At 52.0% G+C, this 20051-nt stretch overlaps 1 protein-coding gene across 4 annotated transcripts in view; it reads right to left on the reverse strand.

Moving 5' to 3' along the window:
• Positions 1–20051, reverse strand: part of TENM4 (teneurin transmembrane protein 4) — a 390997-nt gene that overhangs the window by 125212 nt on the left and 245734 nt on the right. For all 4 annotated transcript variants that reach the window (XM_062198278.1, XM_062198277.1, XM_062198276.1 and 1 more), the window contains 2 exons: positions 18827–19021; positions 11643–11843 (listed from right to left, as the gene is read on the reverse strand). In XM_062198278.1, the coding sequence (XP_062054262.1) occupies positions 11643–11843; positions 18827–19021 (396 nt within the window). The remainder of the gene's footprint in view (positions 1–11642; positions 11844–18826; positions 19022–20051) is intronic.

The following is a 20051-nucleotide window of genomic DNA, read 5'->3' on the forward strand; positions in this document are numbered from 1 at the left end:
CTATCTTCCAGGGAGTGAAAACCCATTATACTCAACTATGCCCTGTTTTTGTGCCAGAAAGCACCCAGGGGTGGGGGAAGGATGGTTTGAAGATGCAGGGGGAACAAGGGGATGATGTTCAACTGAGGGACCTTCAGCAGCGGGGGAGGGCTGCATCATGCAAGGCTAAGGGGGCAGCTCATCTCCTGGCGAGGACACACACTGCGGAGAAGTGGCATGGATCGCGTGCAGGCACTTCACCATCAGCCTCGGCGTTCTTAGAGAGGAAGGAGGCAGGACTCTGCTAGGCGAGGGGCTGGTGAGCAGATGTGGGCATGTGAACGAGTCCCTGCGGGGAACGAGAGTGAGAACCCACAAAGCACAACAGCAGCTGCAGAGGCGAGGGCCCGGGAGGCTGAGGACCACGGCCACGATGAGAGTCCGCTTAGCGGCGCTCAGGAGCCCAGCTGCAAGATCAGATATGGGGAACGGCAGGAGCGGTCTTGGGTTTGGTGAGGTGGGTGGGGAGGAAAGGCAGAGATAAAGGAGCAGTGAGTGACAAAGGGAGAGGGGTGGACATGCAGGACCAAGGCAGAAAGGGAAGCAGGCAGGACAGGAGAGAGCTGATGCTGGGGAGGAGGTCTCCTTTGGGTGGGCTCCCAGAGGAAAAACAGAACTTGGAGGAGCACGCTCAGTAGTGGTGCAGACATGCAATGTGCTCAGACTCTCTAGCCATTCTATAGACAGAAAAACAAGGGTTGAGACAGAGTGCCATGTCCTGGGCCACACAGTCAGACGTGTGTTGGTGCCCGAGGGAGAACCTGATGGCTGCCTTGGGGATCAGCCATGTAAGGGGCCCGGGAGATCAGTGGCTCCAACAGGGCGGCCTCTGCACTGTCTGGCCCCTCCTGGAGCTCCTGCAAGTGCTGCCCCCATAGTCCAGGCTCTCCTGGACGCACACAGTCAAGTCCAAGTATGTGTTCATCTCTGGCTCCAAGGCTCCCTCCTCCTTGAAGTCCCCTCAGGGTCCCCGCTGGAAGGGGATTCACCTTTCCCCCCTTCCCAAAGCATTTGATGTGGAACTTTCTTTCTCGGGGCTGCTCATCTCCTTGCATTTCCTCAAGGGCCCTGCGTCGTCAGATGACTCGCTGCTGGCCCCAGGAAGCAAATGCTGCCTCCTGACTGTTGCCAGATTCTACAGGTCTGGGCTATGGTGCTCCAGCGGACTACGCAAAGGTCTGATTTTGCACAGAGCAGAGGCCTGGTGTTAGGCAAGCTGGGTTCAAGAGCCTGGTCTGCTCCTTTCCAGCTCTGTAAAAACACTGTCCATCTCTGAGCCTTTCTTTTCGTCACATAAAAGGGAATAAGGATACCTATCCATTAGAACACTAAAACTGATTGAAAAAAAATGTACTGAGCACCTGCTATGTGCCAAAGACCCCTAGAGGCTGGAGACAGAGGACGATACGAAATCACTCCTGTCACAAGGAACTCGAGTCAACCCATGTGTGACACAAGCAGCCAGCCAGCCACCAGGCCCAGCGTGCGGCGAGCTAACGACAAGCCACCCTTCCCTCCCACGGGCCACATCTCCCTATATTTTGAACAAATCATCACTGCCCATGGACGGCCTCCCTCTCTCTCTCTCACCTTCCCTCCTGCTCTCACTAAATTGGACAGGTGGCTTTTTAAGTCTCCGTGCAGGTTTCAGGAAGCAGCCTGAAGGGGAGGAAGGTTCAGGAAGGTGCCGCTGACTTCCTCGTGGTAATTAGTCTCCTCCAGTCCCGCAGGCCAGGCCCCAGCGACTCGCCCGTGCTTTCAGCTTCCTGCCCCCATCGCCTCGGAGTCGGAGCTGCTCCAGGCCACGGCCCGGTCCCCAGGTGGAGGTGGCAGAAAGCTAATGAGCCTTGGAAAGCACTCGGCCTCTCACCTCGTTCAAGGGGCTGGGACAGCTGGCCAACCAAGCAAAACAGTGGGTTGTGGCATGTCGGTGTGGAGCGGGTCCCCGCATCGCCACACCTACCCTGGGGAGGGGTGAGGCTGGCATCTCAAGCCTTTACAAAGTGCCTCCTGCAGCAAGTAGCAGCTGCTGCCATTCAGCTTCATTGGAAGGCACCTGGCCTGCACATGAGACGCGCTCCAACCTGGCTGGGAGAGGGCTCCCAAGCGGGGTCTGACTGGGCAGGGGGAAAACAAGCCGGGAAGGGGCCGGGGAGGCAACAGCAGGTATGATGACTGCGGCAGGTATTTTTGGAACCAGGGGTGGAACACAACCAAAAACCCCACGGGAAGGGCCCAACTTCCAGAGACTTCTGACCCTGGTACCGTCTGCAAAAGGCCCATTTCTCCACTCAGTCAGGTGCTCACCTTTCTAACCGCTTGCTAAACACCTCCACCTGGGGGTCCCTCCGGCACCTCAAATTATGCTGATGCCAGAGTGAGCTTTCCAAAACCAAACCTGGCCATGCCACACCTCTGCTTAAGCCCCAGTGGATGCCAGCAACACACCAAATCTACACTTCTTGGAGGCCACTCCTGGACTGATGCCTGCCGGCTTCCCTCATCCATCCCACCTCTCACTACCAGCACAAACATCCTAAGCTAAGCCTCCAAACTACTGGTCTTTCTGGAAAAGGCCCTGAGCTGGCCATCCTGCACCTGGTGCAGATCTCGGTCTACAAGGGGCTGCTCTAAGGGGCTGGCCTCCTCCTCCTCCTAGCTCTGTCTGCTCACATTCAACCCTCATCACCCACCTTAAATCCCACTTCCTCCACGAAGCCCATCGCCCTGTTTGAATGTCACCATCCTTCTCCTCGAACCTTTGTAGTACTGTGGGGATACCATGGTTCTGATTCAACTTCCATGGTTCCTGGCAGTGACTAAGCAACGTGGTACCTTATAAACCCGATATCTGATTCTTGGGCAGTGCCAGCACAAACGCTGGCAACAGCCAGTGGCAGAGTTATGCGGTGGGTAAACACGGTTCTGGAGCCAGAGAAGCCTGGCATGAAATCCTTGTTTTCCCGGAGTGTCTCTGAGTAAGCCACTCGAGTTCTCTGGACGGTGGTTTCCTGGAAACGCTACCACCTGCAACAGCAGAAGCTTGTGTGTTTGCTGTTTGTATGCTTCATGAAGCACCCCGGGAAGGGGCTCTACAACCTGTGCATTCAAAGACACTTGTTTTTTTTAAAACTGCAAGTCAGCACAAGAGTAGCTGGGTGCAGGGAGACAAGCGGAGATTCTGTGCAGGACATCGGCGTGGGCGCCCGAATAGAAACCTGGTTGTGACACCCGGGTTCAGGATGGCTTCTGTTTGCATATGGAAGCGCTTGCACTGTGATAGAAAGTGTTCCGGGGCTGCGGGCGGAAATTCTACCACATGACAGAGCTGCCAGCTCCCGCGTTCCCAGCCTTTAACTCTGGCAGTACTCAGCATATGCCTGTCTGGGTCCACGTGTCCAGTCCTTGGTTCAGTGCTAGAAATTGACCACCTCATTGCACCTAAGCTGCCACACCACCTCCCAGGAGACTGCGCTCATCGCCTCCCTCCAGCATTCCCCTCCCTTCTCGGTGACAGCGTCTCTCTCTCTCTCTCTCTCAGATGTTTATTCTTCTGAACTTTGCTACCAGGCTGTTGCTTGCCTTTGGGAAGGGATGCAGGAAATGTCAAGTCCCCATGGATATCATTTCCCGGGTGAAATTCTAACCTTGAGTTTCCTTTGCCTTCTATAGCATACCTACATGGAAAGAGCCCAGCCTGATGGCTTCCTCTTGATGTTTAATTGGATGTCGGTGCTATGCTTTCTGGGCTGAGAAGCTAATGCTTCTCAGAGAGGCTACAACTCTGGCTACACAAATGAGACTTGTAACAGGGGAGAATGCTCAATGCTGAATCTAATTTCCTCTTCCATCCATGAACACAAGACAATTTCTCTGGCATTAAAGCATCTCACTCAGTCTTTCTGTCATTAATAAGAATTAAATTCTGTTCCCTCAAATTTAAATGTAATTATATTTTGCCTCGTAAATAAAATTGAATTACCGTTTTCAAAATTTAGCACTAATGCTACTGCTATGTTTGGGGCTTTAATTTTTTTTTTTAACCCTGTTGTTACTTTCAGCTAATTTTTTTTTCAAGCACTGGGTTTATTGTGCTGTCAATTGTGACTTAATTTGATAACAGAGCTTTTCAGCTCCCCATCTACCAAGTCATTAAAATTACTATTTGTGCTTTGTGATTTTCTTTTCCTTTTGGTAGGGAAACAGAGTAATAGGGAAGAAATTAGAAGCTCAGAGGATCTGAGTTTGAATCCTGGAAGGTCTCCTATGTCAAGGTAGAACCAAGGCCAGTTTGAGCTGAGGGAGCCAAAGAAAGAGGCGTGATGTGAGATCTGGAAGAGAAATCTTCAACGCTCATTGAAAATATTTTGAATGTAAGACCTTCAGCAAGGCATTCAGTGGGGCCCCAGGATTGGCCCCTGCCTATCTCCTGGCTGTGCTTCTGTCCTCAACCCTGTGCTCTGACTCCAGTCATACTGAGTTTTGACTTTGCCAAGAGATCACGCTCCAGCCCTGCCCTCTACTTTTGCACATTCTCTCCCCTCTGCCCTCCTTTCCTTGGCCACTGGGGAGCCGCCCTTCAGTCAGTCTCCTTGCACGCCTGGCTCACAGGTCTCCTTGGAGAGGACATGCCCAGGTTCCTCTCCTACCCCTCTCCTGGCCAAGTTAACTGCTCCTGCCCTTGCGCTCCCAGACCCCAGGGCACTTCCACGAGCCAGAGCTCTCACTGGGTGCAGGATTCAGTATCAGCTGACTGTAGGGCTCTCTGATCCTCGGTGCCTGGAGCAGCACCCAGCATACCAGGGACACTGGCGAATGAGCTAAATGCATGTGTGCTCCCGTCGGGATGGGTGTGGGTGTGATGCTGGTGCAGAGGGGGCTCTCTCTGTGGGCTTCAAGCTCCTCTTTGGAATGGAGCTCAGGAAGCTCACTATTTGGAAAGGGCACTGATGTTAATGCTGGGTGGCCAATGACCTCCTTGTTTGGTGATAACTGTGTTAGCTTATTGGTACTTCTTTATGTAGAAGTCAGGACTGTGTTGGGGGCTGAGAAAGGGGAAGGAAGGGAAACAGACTACCAGGGAACTCAACCTCTGAGAGAGAGAGAGCGCATGTTACGGGTTACATGGACTCAGAGCCAGGTCTTCTGGATCCAAACCTTCACTGTAAACTTCAGTGTAAACTGTCCCCACACTGAAGGCCGGCTCTGTGGCGTAGTGTGCTAAGCTTCTGCCTGTGGCGCCAGCATCCCACATGGGCACTGGTTCAATTCCCGGCTTCTCTTCCAATCCAGCTCTCTGCTATGGCCTGGGAAAGCAGAAGATGGTCCAAGGGCTTGGGCCCCTGCACCCACATAGGAGACCTGGAAGAAGCTCCTGGCTTCAGATCAGTCAAGCTCCAGCCATTGCAGCCATTTAGGGAGTGAATGAGCAGATGGAAGATCTCTGTCTCTTTCCCTCTCTGTAACTCTGCCTCTCAAGTAAATAAATCCATTTTTTTTAAAAAACATTTACTTATTCATTTGAAAGTCAGAGTTACGCAGTGAGAGGAGATGCAGAGAGAGGTCTTCCATCTGCTGGTTCACTCCCCAAATGGCCACAATGGCCGGAGCTGTGCCCATCCAAAGCCAGGAGATTCTTCCAGGTCTCTCATGTGGGTGCAGGGGCCCAAAGGCTTGGTCCACCTTCCATTGTTTTCCCAAGCCATAGCAGAGAGCTGGATCAGAAATGGAGCAGCTGGGGACTCGAACCAGCACCCATATGGAATGCTGGCTTTACCTGCTATACCACAGCAGCAGTGACTAAATAAATCTTTAAAAAAAAATTGTCCCCAAACCAAATTGTTCAACCAATTCAGATGTAATCACGGGCTTAAAAAGTTTATGCTGATATTTTACTTACTGAGTGCTTGCTTCACGCGTGCTACATTGCTAGGTATTTTATGCACACATACTAAAGCTGACCTTGGGGTTCCTGGCTCCTGGCTTCGGAATGGCTCCACTTTGGCTGTTGCAGCCATTTGGGGAGTAAACCAGTGGATGGAAGACTTTTCTCTCTCTCTCTCTCTCTCTCTCTCTTTCTCTCCCTCCCTCCCTCCCTCTGTATAACTCTGCCTTTCAAATATATAAATAAATATTAAAAAAGAAAGATAACCTGGAAAAGAACACTGCAAGGCAGGTATCATTAGCCACATTCTCGGGGTGAGCTGAGCTCTGAAAACTCCAGCCTGGCCCCAGTCCGAACCTCATGTGGTTCTTACTGATTGCACACGCTACCTTCAAACCAGGGCAAACTGGATCTCTAACATAGCTCCATCTGTTACTCTATGAAACTCAACCGTGATACAACGGTAAGAATCATAAACCACCAGAACGAGCATCGGACAGGCAGGATCTCTGCTGTGTGCTGCTTCTACGAGCCAGCACCCCAAGGAATAAGATGTGGAGAGCGGGCCTCTCAAATAAAAGTCCCGATGGAGGAGGAGACTGGGGAGGGTTCACAGAGCCGTGGGGATGGAGAAGAACTGAAGAGTAGGAGGACAGAGGCTATGGGACCAGGGTGGGATGGGAAGACCTGGAGGTCCACCAGAGGGACAAGTAATGAGAACAAGGGCTGGACCCTGGGAAACGCCAGGGCTGGGCTGTGCTGCAGAAGTCAACAGGTTCTGAAAGGAAAGCAGGCCTTTCCCATTCTAAGGACCATCTCGAAGAGGCTGAATCCCTGGCCTTTTGCTGTGGTAGCTCGGACCCAAGAAAGCACTTGGGGGTTGGGGAGGAGGGGCCCCTCTGCTCAGCAGGCCTATGAGCATGGCTGCCTTGTGCAGAAGCGAACCCCGTCCAGCGGGGCTACTTGTGAGGGAGGATGACGTCACTTGCAGGGGGTGACATCTGGCCTCTCGCTGGTGGGGTCATCCATGCAGCAAGCACTCAGAGCCCAGCCCCTGTCTGGCCCTGTTCTAGGGAGACAGACCCTGCCCTCACAGAGTTCACAGCTTGGTTAGGGAGAGGCCCAAGGGCACAGCTGGGCTCCCTATACTCTGGGGCTTAGGAGAGACCTTGGAGGCAGCTGGGGCTTGAATCTGGGCCTGACCACTAATTAGTGTGTGTGTGTGTGTATGCGTGTGCAGTGGCTAGTCCCGGAAAGCCATTTAATCTTTCTGCACTTCAGCTTCCCACTGTGGAAAATGATAATCCTAGGGATGCTTCCTTCACAGGGATCTTACGAACCTTAACTACGATAAGGCTGTAAAGCCTGGGGTGTGGGAAGCACAAAGAAATGGACGCTCCTTCACTGACATCCCACCCCACGACACGGCAGAAAGCAAGCCTGGGGTATGGGCAAGGAAACCTCTCTGTATGGAAAGGGGGTATGAGGCAGCAGCTGAGGGCTTGCGCACAGAGGCCTGGGCTTAATCCAGGCTCTGCCATTGGTTGGCTGAATCCCTCTGGGCAACTCACTTTCCCCTCCAGCTCTTTGCTGTCTGTCAGACCGCAGCGGTGGTCATCCCTTCCCTAACCCATCAGCATCAGCATCATCACCATCATCACCAGCACCATCCTCATCAACAACCTCCTCCCAAATGACTCAGGGGGTGACATCCCCCGGGCCACAGGAAGCTGCTCAGATGGTTACCTGTGTGGCTATCAGACAGGAAGAGCACACGAAAGAGGCTGGACTTGGTGGGGCGGGTAGTGAAGCGGGGAAGCGGGTGAATTCTAAGACTAGACCAGAAGTCAGGTCCCTGCGAACCCAGGGACCTGAGTCAATACTTGTGTAGAATCTGACTTCACTGTTTCCACAAACCTCACCAGAGTGCGGGGAGCTTGTCAGCTCACATTTCATTACGGGGCTGGTTGTCGAGAGCAGGCCCATGTTGATTTAAGCTCCTTTCATTAAATCCTGTTTTCGGTGCCAAACAGCCAGATACTCATCGCAGGAAGACACAGTCCTCCCTCCTAGCAGGTGGCAGACGGTGGGGGTCATCCCCGCCAGCCCAGCAGCCCACGGCCAATGCTGATGGCACAAGGATCATGGAGGACACTGCTGCTGGCCTGCAGCCCCTGGTGGCCAGGCTCTGGGCATCCCCTGTGCCAGCCCTGTCCTGCCAGGCTGCAAGTAGCATAAATAACACAAACAGAGCCCCAGCTTGTCCAGCGTGTACCCACGTCCGACACTGTGACAACCACTTCACCTGTGTCCTCATCTAATCCTCACTACAACGCTGTAAGGTATTTTGACCTAGGAGGAAACAGAGGGTTGGGGTCAAGCCACTTGCTGAAGCCATAAGAGCAGCAGGGAACAAACCTTCTGAAATCACGCCTGTTCCTCTGCCCTGTAGCTAAGTTCCTAAACACAAAGGCAGTCGCTGAGCCATGGTGGAGCCAGGCAGTGTAGCATCCCTTGCTTAGCTTCACAGGAAAAGCTTCCCAGTCTGAAAGCAGCTTCACCCAGCGCACATGCCCCTGGAGGGGGTGTGGCAGGAAGACAGAAGTGCTCATCGGATGATAGACGCTGTTCAGCGTGTGTACAACAATGAGACCATTTAACGATCACACACCCCGCGGAGGTAGCTACTATTATTAGCTTCATTTTCTAGATAAAGAAGGCAAAGTCAAGAAAAGTTAAGGGTGCAGCCGAGCTCACACGGTTAAGCGTGTGGCAGAACCAGGGCTGAATCCCAGAAGGTGATGCCTTTCGGAAGGGGGTGAGGCCCTGTCACAGCTCCCCAAGTGGCTCGCAGTGGGGCAGTGAGAGCTGAGCACAAACAGTGGGCAGTGGACAGCAGGTGGACCCAGAGCCCGAGGCTGGCGTCTGACTCCTGGCCTCCTCTGTCCCAGCATGCCACAGGCGAGTCACAGCAATGCCCAGAGCATCGTCACAGGAATGTGGGTGGTACCACACCCATCCTCCTTCCCTCATGGGGCTGTTGCTGTGGGGGCTGTGTGTGTTTCGGTGTGAAATAATTTTGTATGCCATGAAATCCTCAACTAACACAAACTGCTGTTCCTAGTGCAAGGGGAGACAGCAAGTCTGAAGCCAGCTTTTACATCCTCAGCCTCACAGCAGTCATGACACCATTTTCGTCAGTTACAGCCTAGTGACTTAAGCTATAGGCCACATTTCTGAGAGGGCGCATTTCGCTGTGCCTCTTATGATTAAACGTCTTCGTTAACATCAGGCGCTCTCACTGATGGGTATTCTACGCAGGACAATACCTAATGTTTATTGAGGCCATATCACAGGCAAAGGAGGGTGTTAAGCTCTCTTTTGCATTAAACAATTCTCCCAATAACCTCAGAAGGTAGAGACTGTCCTTATCTCCATTTCATAGCTTACAAGGGTAAAGTGACTTGCCCCAAGTCACAACCAGCAAGTGGCAGGGCCAGGATTTGAACCCAGGTCTGTGTGATCAGGGGCTCTTCTCACCATGACTCGGCTTTGCCTTCATACAAGAGGTCACGTATGAGTATGCATTTGATCCCAGTGATGGGGGATGGGGTACCGGGATTGAGAAAGGAATCTCACGACTCTATTCAACATTCCTTCCAGTGAGTCTGGCGGCTCCTTTCACAGGGCCAGCTAAAGAGTGTTTGGTGACTTCACTCAAAGTTCTTCCAGCCTTTGTAGGGGCCGTTCAATCACATCAGGGGTTGCCAGTGCAAGGCCAGCTGCACACCTATCATAAGTCAGCTGCGTGGCCACGTAGTGAACCAGGCAAGCCAGTATAGCTGTAAGAAAACCATCTGCTATCTTGCTATCAAAAGAACTATGTTGCTTACAATCATGTCTTTGCATGAGCTTTGCAAACAAGGATAAAAGTCCAATTATACTGCATATTGAACATCGATTCACTATTCAATGGGGAAAGGTACAATTAAAGTATTCCAAAGGCATGAATGTCACGTGGATCTCATTTTTCTCAAAGGTATCAATCATTTTTCCTGATCACAACTGGAACTCCACTCTTAACTGGAACTGTTAATATACAACACAGGATAATTTGACCTTCATTTTGATTAAACAGTGTAGAGCAAGGAAAGTGACTAGGATTGAAAACATCATTGGAGGGGCTGGTGTTGTGGCAAAGTGGATAAAGCTGCTACCTGTGATGCCAGCATCCCAGCTGCTCCACTTCTGATCCAGCTTCCTGCAATGGCCTGGCAAAAGCAGTGGAGGATAGCCCAAGTGTTTGGGCCCCTGCATCCACATGGGGGACCAGGATGAAGCCCTAGGCTTTTGGCTTTGGCTTGGCCCAGACCAGGCACTTGTGGCCATCTGGGGAGTGAATCAGCAAATGGAAGCACTTTCTCTCTGTAACTCTTTCAAAATAAATAAATAATTATAGGAAGGAAGCGAGGGAAGGAGGGAAGGAGGTAAAGAAGAAGAAAGGAAGACAGAAAGACAAGACAGCAAGAGGAAGGAAGTGCAGTGAACTGGAGAGGTTCTCATTTCAGGCGTGTGTCCCTGCACAGCACTGACTGAACAGTTCCTGAGCCTGGGCTTTCCCTGTTTTTGTTTTTTTTTTTTTTTTACCTTCATTTGTTTGTTTGCTGTCTCCCCTCCCCTCTTTCCAGAATTCTAGCTTTACAAACGTAGCAACTTTCTCATCTCCGTTCCTCTGCTCTGTAAGTATTTGTGGTACAGTGTTATGTAATTGGTAGAAAAGACAAGATGACAGCTTTCTCATGGGGATCTGGTGTGGATTAAATGAGGTGTTAGATGTGGATACAACCTACTAGATACCATATAACCTACTATCTAATACTGTGCTGGGGGAATCACCTATGTGCTCAATTACTCTTTACCTTAAGAGGATCTACAAATCATAAAATGTTTACACAGCAAAGGGGGCCAATGTAATTGTTCTTTGAGCTTTACATGTATACATCCTGCAGCAAATCGAACATCACAATCAAGAATACGTTCAATCACGGATTCGCTCATTCATCATCTATCCATCCTCCCTTTCTTTCCCTCCTTCCATGCGTCCATGCATCCATCTAGCCATCTTTACTGAGCTGTTGCTATGGGTCAGGCCCACGCTGAGTTCTGGGGCTGTACAAACGAGTAAGGTTTGTTCGCTAAGCTCATGGAGCTTACAGTCTGGCCAGAAAGGCAGGTGGGAGCCGAGCTGCAGAGGACTGTAAACAGCACACTAAGCTTGGACTTCGTTCTGAAGAGTGGATGAAACCAAAGGGTTCACTAACTGGGCCATGCATCCTATAGAGCCCCGCTCCTGCAGATCTTGTCTAAGAACCCTAACATCCCCATGACTTTGCCTGCAGGGAGAACACTCTTAATGGGAGCGACAACATTTCCATGAAACACATCTATAATTTTAGGCAACACTGGGAAGGGGTGCTGTTTCACATCTCAAGGCCACACCATGGAGGGAATGAATTGAGGATGCAAGCTTTGAACCTTCTGCCCAGCCACAGGAGAGGTGCAGGGGGCTGCTGTCCAGGCAAAGGAGAAAAGCACCCGGAGACACGGGGCACCCGCTGTGGTGCGACAGATAACAGGATCATGCCTTCAAGCAGGACCAAATGGTTAACACTTAGGAGTGGGAGCCCCTCCCGCCACCCACGCTTCTGCCCACATTTACCGATAGAACAGTCGTGTCCAGTCCAGCTTGGGTCACAGCTGCAGAGCCCAGTGTCCGGGAGGAAGGTGCCGTGGCCTGAGCACTGGTCCAAGCACGTGGCCCTGGGCGTTTCACAGTTGGTGCCTCCCCATCCCACGGAGCAGTGGCACTCGCCTCTCACGCAGACACCCCGGCCTGAACAGGTGGGGTCCATGCAGTCCACTGGGACACGGAGGAGAGAGAACAGAGGTAAGCAGCTGACCAGCAAAAGCAAGGATTCTTTCACCAACAGTAAACCTTCTCACTTAGGGGCTTCCCACATCCTGAAGGAAGGGCCCAGATCTCCTGTGCAGAGGCCACATGGCACAGTGAAGGGTGGTACCTTGGCAAGTGCTACACCTGTCACGTGAGTCCCAGGTCCCTCACCTGTACAATGTGGACGCAAATTGCTCCCTCATGGCTGTGGGTGGACAGAGCACAAATGCATAAACAACCAGCATCAGAGCAGCCGGGCCTACTCTGTAACCATGGCAATGGCAGATGACAAGCCTTTGTTCTGTTCACCCTAGCATCTCCTCCTTCTAGAACAAGGACAGCAGGTGGGACGTGTTCCACACATCTGCAGAGAGCAACACTATTGCTTAGCACGTTATCACACGGTTGCACTTGCGTGAGCAAGAGAGGAAGTGAAGAGATCCCTGAACGAAATGAGAATTTATTTTGCAACTGAATGCCAGTAGGGTCCATCACCTTCCCCAAGTCTTAGGACTGATCTCAGCTTCCAAACTTCACTTGCCTGAAGGCAAATGCTTCAAGGGCTATTCAAGATGATCCCTGCTGATTCTGCACAGCTGCTCCTTAGGTGGTGGAGGAGCCCCATATAAGGCTTGGGGGGCCCCAAGGTCAAGATGATCTCGAGAGACCCTGCCTGCAACAGGGAAAGGGGAATACCCTGTGGGCTCTGACTCGGTGCTTCGCTGTGCTCAGCTCTCAGTTTTCTCAGGAACCCAGAGAGGCACAGATGAAGAAAGGGAAGCTTGGCAGGTGCATAATTCACATCGTACAGCTGAACTTTGCCAGAGAGAAAAATCTTTCCCAGTTACCCAAGTGTCCTCATCTCCGCCACTGTGGAGTGGATTATTCAGTGGTGTTAGGACATTAACACGGCTGTGCAACCATTGCTGCCATCCAGCTCCAGAACTCGTTATCTTGTAAAACCCAAACACTGCACCCTCTAAACAGCTGCTAGAAACCCCCATTCTACTCTCCAACTACGAATGTGACGACTCTAGGTCCCTTGCGTAAGTGGAGTCCTACAGTATCTGTCTTTTGAGACTACCTTATTTCACCTAGCATAATATCCTCCGAGTTCACCCATGTTGTGGCATGTGCCCTGCCCAAACTTCCTTCCTTTCTAAGGCTAGATAATATCCATGGGATGGACAGAGCACAGTTTGTTCATCAATTCATCTGTCAGTGGACACTGGGTTGCTTCCACCACTTGGCTACCATGAATAATGACCCTACAAACATGGGTATACAAATCTCTCTTGGAGACCCTGATTTCAATTCATTTGCATTTACGTCCAGAAGTGGAATTGCTGGATCATACGGTAATTCTATTTTTAATTTTTTGAGGGGCAATAAAACAGTCTTCCACAGTGGCTCTAACACTTTACACTTTTTACCAACAGTACATAAAAGTTTTAATTTTTCCACATCCAAAGAGCAATGTGAGACATGTCTGATTCTGAAGCCAGTGATATTTCAATTAGGGACTAACATTCCCAAATCAAAGCTTTCGTTACGGGACTATATAAAATTAACAGGGACCTCTAATCTTCCACAAATATTGCACAGAAAAAGTAAAAGAGTACTGCGAATAACTTTATAAAATGGTTCCAGTTCATATGGAAAATTCAGGGAGCCCCATGTAGGGCTTGGGTGGGTCCCTGCCACCTACATAAGAGACCTGGATGGTGCTCCTGGCTCCTGGCTTTGGCTTTGCTCAGTCCTGGCTGTTGCAGGCACTTGGAGAGTGAACCAGTGGATGGAAGACCTCTCTGTCTCTGTCTCTGTCTCTGTCTCTGTCTCTGTCTGTCTTTCCTTCTCTGTCTTGCAAATAAACACATCTTTTTTTTAAAAAAATGAGTAGGAAGAATATAGAATTGGCAAGGAGGTTGGTCCATGTTCTCTGCTCTGTCAAAACTTGTTAGGGTTTTCATTCAGTTCAGAGAGGTAGGGAATTCTATTTACATTGTAATTTAAGGGGACAGTGGTGTCCTGGTAGGGGCTCCAACCAACAAGTAGCAGGTGGAGAGAATGCTGACTGCACTTCATGAGTACAGCCAGGCTCCTCCTTTTTTTTTTTTTTAAAAAAAAAAGATTTATTTTATTTGAAAGAGTTACAGAGAAAGGTAGAGACAGAGAGAGAGGTCTTCCATCCACTGGTTCACTCCCCAGATGGTTGCAACGGCTGGAGTTGTGCCAATCTGAAGCCAGGAGCCAGGAGCATCTTCAGGGTCTCCCACATGGGTGCAGGGGCCCAAGGACTTGGGCCATCTTCTACTGCTTTCCCAGGCCATAGCAGAGAGCTGGATCGGAAGAGGAGCAGCCGGGACTAGAACCGGCACCCATATGGGGTGCTGGCACTTCAGGCCAGGGCTTTAACCCGCTGCACCACAGCGCCAGCCCCCAGCCCCCTCTTTACAGAAGCTCATGGCCAAATCTTGTGCTGTAAGGGAAAAGACTCAGCATTTGGCTTCTGAGGACCCAGAAGGCCCATGGGCTGTGGGGTCAAATGGACTGGTTCTGCAACCACAGTCTGCTCTGAGCTTCCTATCTACAAAGGTTCCTATCCAACTCCAAGGTTGCTATGAGCACCAAATGAGCCTGAGGATTTGAATGCAGTATATGAACTGTAAATCACTGCCAAGAAGTTATTGTCCCATCCTATCAGGACATCCAGTCATACGACTTGGGCAGGCTGTTGGCTCATTTAGGATTCAGACATTCTTTTAAGTTTTTTTTTTTATTATTAATTATATTTTATAGCCCAGTGCATTTCTCTTCTGCACAAAGGCCTGGGAAATGCAGCCTGGGTATTTAAGAGTCAGACACAAAAGGGCGGACTGCAAAAGGCAACATTTGGGAACACCTGAGGACCAGCTTATTACGGAACTTCTTTTACAGGGCTGGTGCTGTGGTGTAGTAGGTTAGGCATCTGCTCACGGCACTGGCATCCCATCTGGGAGCTGGTTTGAGTCCCGGCTGCTTCTCTTCTGATTCTACTCTCTACTAATGGCTGGGGAAGGCAGTGGAGGATGGCCCAAGTGCTTGGGCCCCTGTACCCATGTGGAAGACCTCAAAGAAGCTCCTGACTCCTGGCTTCATACTGGCTCATCTCCGGCTGTTATGGCCATTTGGAGAGTGAACCAGCAACTGAAAGATCTCTCTCTGTCTTCCTGTCTCTCTCTCTCTCTCACTCTGCCTCTTAAATAAATAAATCTTAAACAACAAAAAAAGAAATCTCTTTTACTATTTAGGTTTTTAAAGGAGTTCAACTCAGTGACCTAAGGGATGAATGAGAACTTCCAAAGTCCTGAGTGACCACAGGCTAAAGGCAAAGTGATGATCACAACAGTTAGCGTTATTCTAGCCTCCTTTCTGTGTCACACTGTATTACTAAGCAGTTCAAGTATATTATCTCACTGAGCCCTGGCAGCCTTTGGATGAGTTGGCCACTACCGGCCCATTCTACAGATGGGGAAACTGGAAGCACAGAGAAGGGTGATACCTTGCCCAAGGTCACACAGCACTGAGCCTTGGAGGTTTTAAATTCAAATTCCTCTTTCCTGGTATGGGCCTCTTGAGATTTCTTCTTATAATGTCACTGACTTAAAAATACATGCATGAACCTACACTTACATAAACTCATAATGCAGTTTAAAAATAGAAATCCAAGCAAAATAAAACAAGAAAAGACAAAGAGCCATGTGGAGTATGAACAAGGCCAAATGAAGGCAAAATGCGCCCTCCCCGGCCGGCTCTGGACGCCACTTCCTAAGGGTTCAAACACGACCCGTCAGAATGTCTAGTAATTAAACAGAGTAAAAATAATTACAGTGATAAATTCTCCTGAGCTGCCTCAGACCTCAGAAGTTCTGAAGGATTGCATGGGCCCATTAGGCTGCTCCGCTAAGTCCCCAGACCCAGCGAGCTTTCCACTTGGACAGGAAACAACTCAGCGATTCCTGTCCCGAGGCCTCACAAGGTATTTCCCGTTCTGTGAGTGCCTGGACCCCGGCTCTGGGTTGTAAGTGACTGCGAGAATCCCTGGGCACCCTTGAGGTCTATATGTCTGTATTGCTGAGCAGGCGGAGGGGCCCAAGTTCAGCCAGAGGACCTCGGTGCTCCAGCCTTGTTGTGTCCACAGATGCAGTGAGTGTGATAGGGGCCCAGGAGCCAGCAAAGCACATCCTAAGCAGAGCACAAAGATCGGGATGACAGGCGATGACAGGCCACCTCCAGGCCACTAACTGTCACTTCTGATGCTTGCCTTGGGACCCACAGAGCTTGGGGTGGGCCTCAGTTCCCAGGAGAGAGGGCAGCTCCAGGAAGCTGGGCTGAGATGGGCCCTGGCCCTGCTCTCTGCCTCCTTAAGCCCAGGACCATCAGTCATGCTACAGTGCCGCTCAGCCAAAGAGGTCTGGATCTGCCCCCTTTTTTGGGGTCTCTTGGTGGCAGGGACCCTTGGGTGGGATCAAAGTCACCTACCTCCCACCACCCTGGGGAGTCACCCAGGGAGCTGAAGGGTGTGGGCCTACGGGATGAGGGAGCTGGAGGGGACCAAGGAGGAAAGGTGAAGCTTCGAGGGCCACAGGCTGAACCACATCCAGGAGAGAACCTAACTCGGTGGAGTCTCAGAAGACGTGCCAGCCGGCCGGGACGCCTCCTCCATGGAGCTTGCCACACAAGCCAAGTCTTGTGCCAGAAGCTCAGCCCGTGAATGAAGCCAGGAGGCCTGCACACCCGGCTGCAGGCTGCAGAGGCAATCCCTCCCTGCGGTGCTCCCAGGACTGTCAGAGCTCCAGGCCATCCTGCAGCACCTACCTCGCAGGCTCTCTCTTCTCCCTGCCCAAGGCCCAAGCTTGGTCTCCTCTGGTCCTCCCTCTCCTCCCTCCCAGCCTTCTGCTGGCATGGTTCAAACTTTCAAAAATATGGGGCCATAAACTTCAGAAGAAGGAAGAGAGTGAAAAAAAGTCAGCTTGTTAGCTGATGTTTTATAAACACAGTGAAGCTGCTTAGCACAGAGAGGCAGGGGTAGGGGGCAAGAGGAGGAGGAGGAGGAAGGTCCCCCAAACCCCATTATAAACACAAGGACTGCGCGCCGGCGCTGTGCAGGAGAGACAGAAATAATAAAAAGAATCAGAACCAGATGGCCCGCCTCAAAAAGAAAGCAGGAATAAAAAACATTGCTTTTCAAACAGATAACGTAAATCAGAGTTCTAAACAACGTTTTTCTCTCTTTGGTAAATAACCCAAACCATGCTGTCCTGTGTGATTTATCTGGAGAGCAACAGGTCCCCCTCTGCCCACACAACACGGGGGTGGGGGCGGGGTGGGGCCGGCCCACAATGTCAAGGGCAGTCCCTCTCTGTCTCCCTTTCCTTCTCAGGGAATTCACCTCCAGGGACTACAGAGAGAAGGAAAAGTGGATGAAGGTCGCCATTCCTGGAATAGCAAAGCCAAATTCCCTGGTTGTCGGCTGGCGCTCCTCCTTTCTCAGAAACCACAGCTTGCCGTGCAAGCTCCTTGGTGGAGGAATCCCCACCAAGCTCAACAGGTCTGCATCAGGACCCCAATCCTGCGTGGGGTGGACGGACAGAGCGCCCCAGCTTTTCAAACACCAACCCTTCCTGTTCCCATTCTTTGAAAACAGGCCTGGAAAAAGTGTATTTTTTTTTCTTCTTAATAGAGAATTGATGTCTGGAGAGAGGGACTCTCTGAGAAGCAGCACATGCAGTTAGAGGACCAGCTCTCCCTTGCAGCTTGTCCAGCTGCTGGGGAGGGTGCAGGGCGCTAGACGGTGGAGAATGGGGAGTAACTGCAAGTGCACACAGCATCCCGCAGCTGCCCAGGGCAGAGCCCACCCACTGCAGAAGACCTTGGGAGTAGCACGTGGGGCAGGGCAGGAAACGGGCTACTGATAGAAAAACCGCATCGCTGGAGCGATTACAACGTGTGAGGCGCAGAACCTGCGTGCGTCACCTGGGTCATTTACCTCCGGGTGCACAATGGCTCTCAGAGGAAGGCCATTTTATAGATGAGGGCAGGGAGGCTGCTCAGCGGAGCAGCCAGGATTCACACCTACGCCTGACTGCAGAGTGTGAACTCTGAAAAGCTGCTCTGTGGGGCTTCTGAACGAGGCTCTCCCTCCTAGCTGGAAACCGCCTGAGGAGAAGTAAGAGGGATGACCTGGGACAACACCCAGCCCTGCCATGAGTCCTCCACGTGCAGGGCCCCTTCTTGTCCTTCCCTGGGCCTCAGTTTCTTCGTGCAACAGAAATGTTCACTGATCGCACCTGGTTAGACCTCCCGGGGAAGAGCGGGTGTCTGTTACATCAGCAGCTCACTCTGTGGCCTCATTCTACACAGCCTGGAATTTGCATCATGCAAGAGAGACTGGCTCCTGGGCACAGGAGACACGCACACACTCACACACACAGGAGTGCAATACAGGCAGGCAGAGTTTGGAGGTCCGTAACAGAATCGGACTTTGGAAACGGAGGCAGAAGATGAGCAGGTGCACTTAGAGAAGAAAGTGGAAATAACTTGGCCAATGGAGCCAGAGGCAGGGCCCAAGCTACCCAGCCAGCCACGTGCCCCTGGGAAGTCATTCAGCTCTCCGAGTCTCAGTTTCCCCCATGTCAACTGGAGAGGATTCTTCCCCCTGAAATGGCCTGAAGCCAGATGACACAGGCTCCTGGCACGGAGCCCGGTCAAGAACGGCTCCCTTCCCCTTCACTGGCTGGGGCCCATCTATCCTCTTCCTGGAGGAACACTGCTGGTGGTAGGATCCTGGCTTAGCTGGGGGAGTCACACAGAGCCTCAGGGGGCGTCCCCTGCCTGCTGGCTGCCCTCCCGCATTGCGCGCTGGCCTCTGTCGCGGGGGGAGGGGACAAGCTGTCGCCCGCGAGTCTCACCTTCCTCACAGCTCTCGCCCTTGTAGCCGGGGTTGCAGATGCAGGTGCCCATGATGCACGTGCCGTGGCTGCTGCAGGCCACGTCGAGACACTGGTTGGTGGGCACGTCGCACTCGGCGCCCTTCCATCCGCTGTGGCACAGACACCTGCCCTTCATGTACTGGCCATTCCCGCTACAGAGCACGGGACAGGAGGCTGGGGAGACAACAGGGGAACCCTGGTGTGAACCAACATCCGGCACCACTCCCCACGCCCCAGCTGCCTCTGTCTCGGTGGCCTCACTCGCTTTGCCACGAACACCCGCTTGGTCTCAGCTGCCTGCTTCTGTTGCTTTACGTCATTCCCATTTAACTCATGTGGAACTGTAGGTGACAAGGCACAGTTCAGGTGGTGCCCACTGAATGCTGCTCTCCTTCCGGCCACCGAGGTGGTGGCCTGGCTGCCAGGAAGCTCGGACAGGAGGCTTCAGACTGTGCTTGGTCTGGCTGGCAAAGACTGGGCAGCTTGGGTCTCCCGTCTGCCACAGTCCCCACCCCTGCCCCCGCCCTGCCTGCACTCCTTCTGCTAGCCCGCCCCGCCCCACCCCTGCAGCACCACTCACTGTCCCTGTAACCTGGCCAATCTCAGCTTCTCTTGCCTTTCAGGTCTCTCCTCTAGCCCCATTCACCTGTTGCCCCCTTAACAGAAGAGCTGAGCCCAACTTGACTCTTGGAAGTATTATCTTTCCCTTATGCTCCTGAGCGTAAAGGCTTTTGTGATCAGCTCCAGGAAGGACACTATATAAAAATAAATTCTATCACACTGTGCTGTAAGGATGTACCAGCCTCACCGAGACACGGGGGGGTCTGCTTTATATGTGACTCTGAAGTGCATACAGGCTGAGACAGGAGTTCTTGCTAGAAGGAACGACTCATCTCCCTCTCTGCACCACCTGCCATGGCCCCCGCCTGGCGCCTTCCCTTTTAAGCCACTCTGCAGGTAATCCCCTGCTTCCAGGGACGCTGGCTCTGCCACCTCAGACCGAGGCTATGTCTCCTCTGGTAGAATAAGCAGAACCCCAACAGTGTCCCAGCACAGCATGGTGTCCCCAGCCTGGGACACCGTTGATCCTTCCACTGCCTGGCAGCTTCTCAGACCTCAGGATGCAGGCCCAGTGTCGCTTCTCGCGGGAATCCTTGTCAGGTCCTCATCCAAGCCACACCAAGCCTGACCTCCCCCGGGGCCT

The sequence above is a fragment of the Lepus europaeus genome, chromosome 7 (assembly GCF_033115175.1).
Source record: "Lepus europaeus isolate LE1 chromosome 7, mLepTim1.pri, whole genome shotgun sequence".
In the NCBI taxonomy this organism is placed as follows: Eukaryota; Metazoa; Chordata; class Mammalia; order Lagomorpha; family Leporidae; genus Lepus; species Lepus europaeus.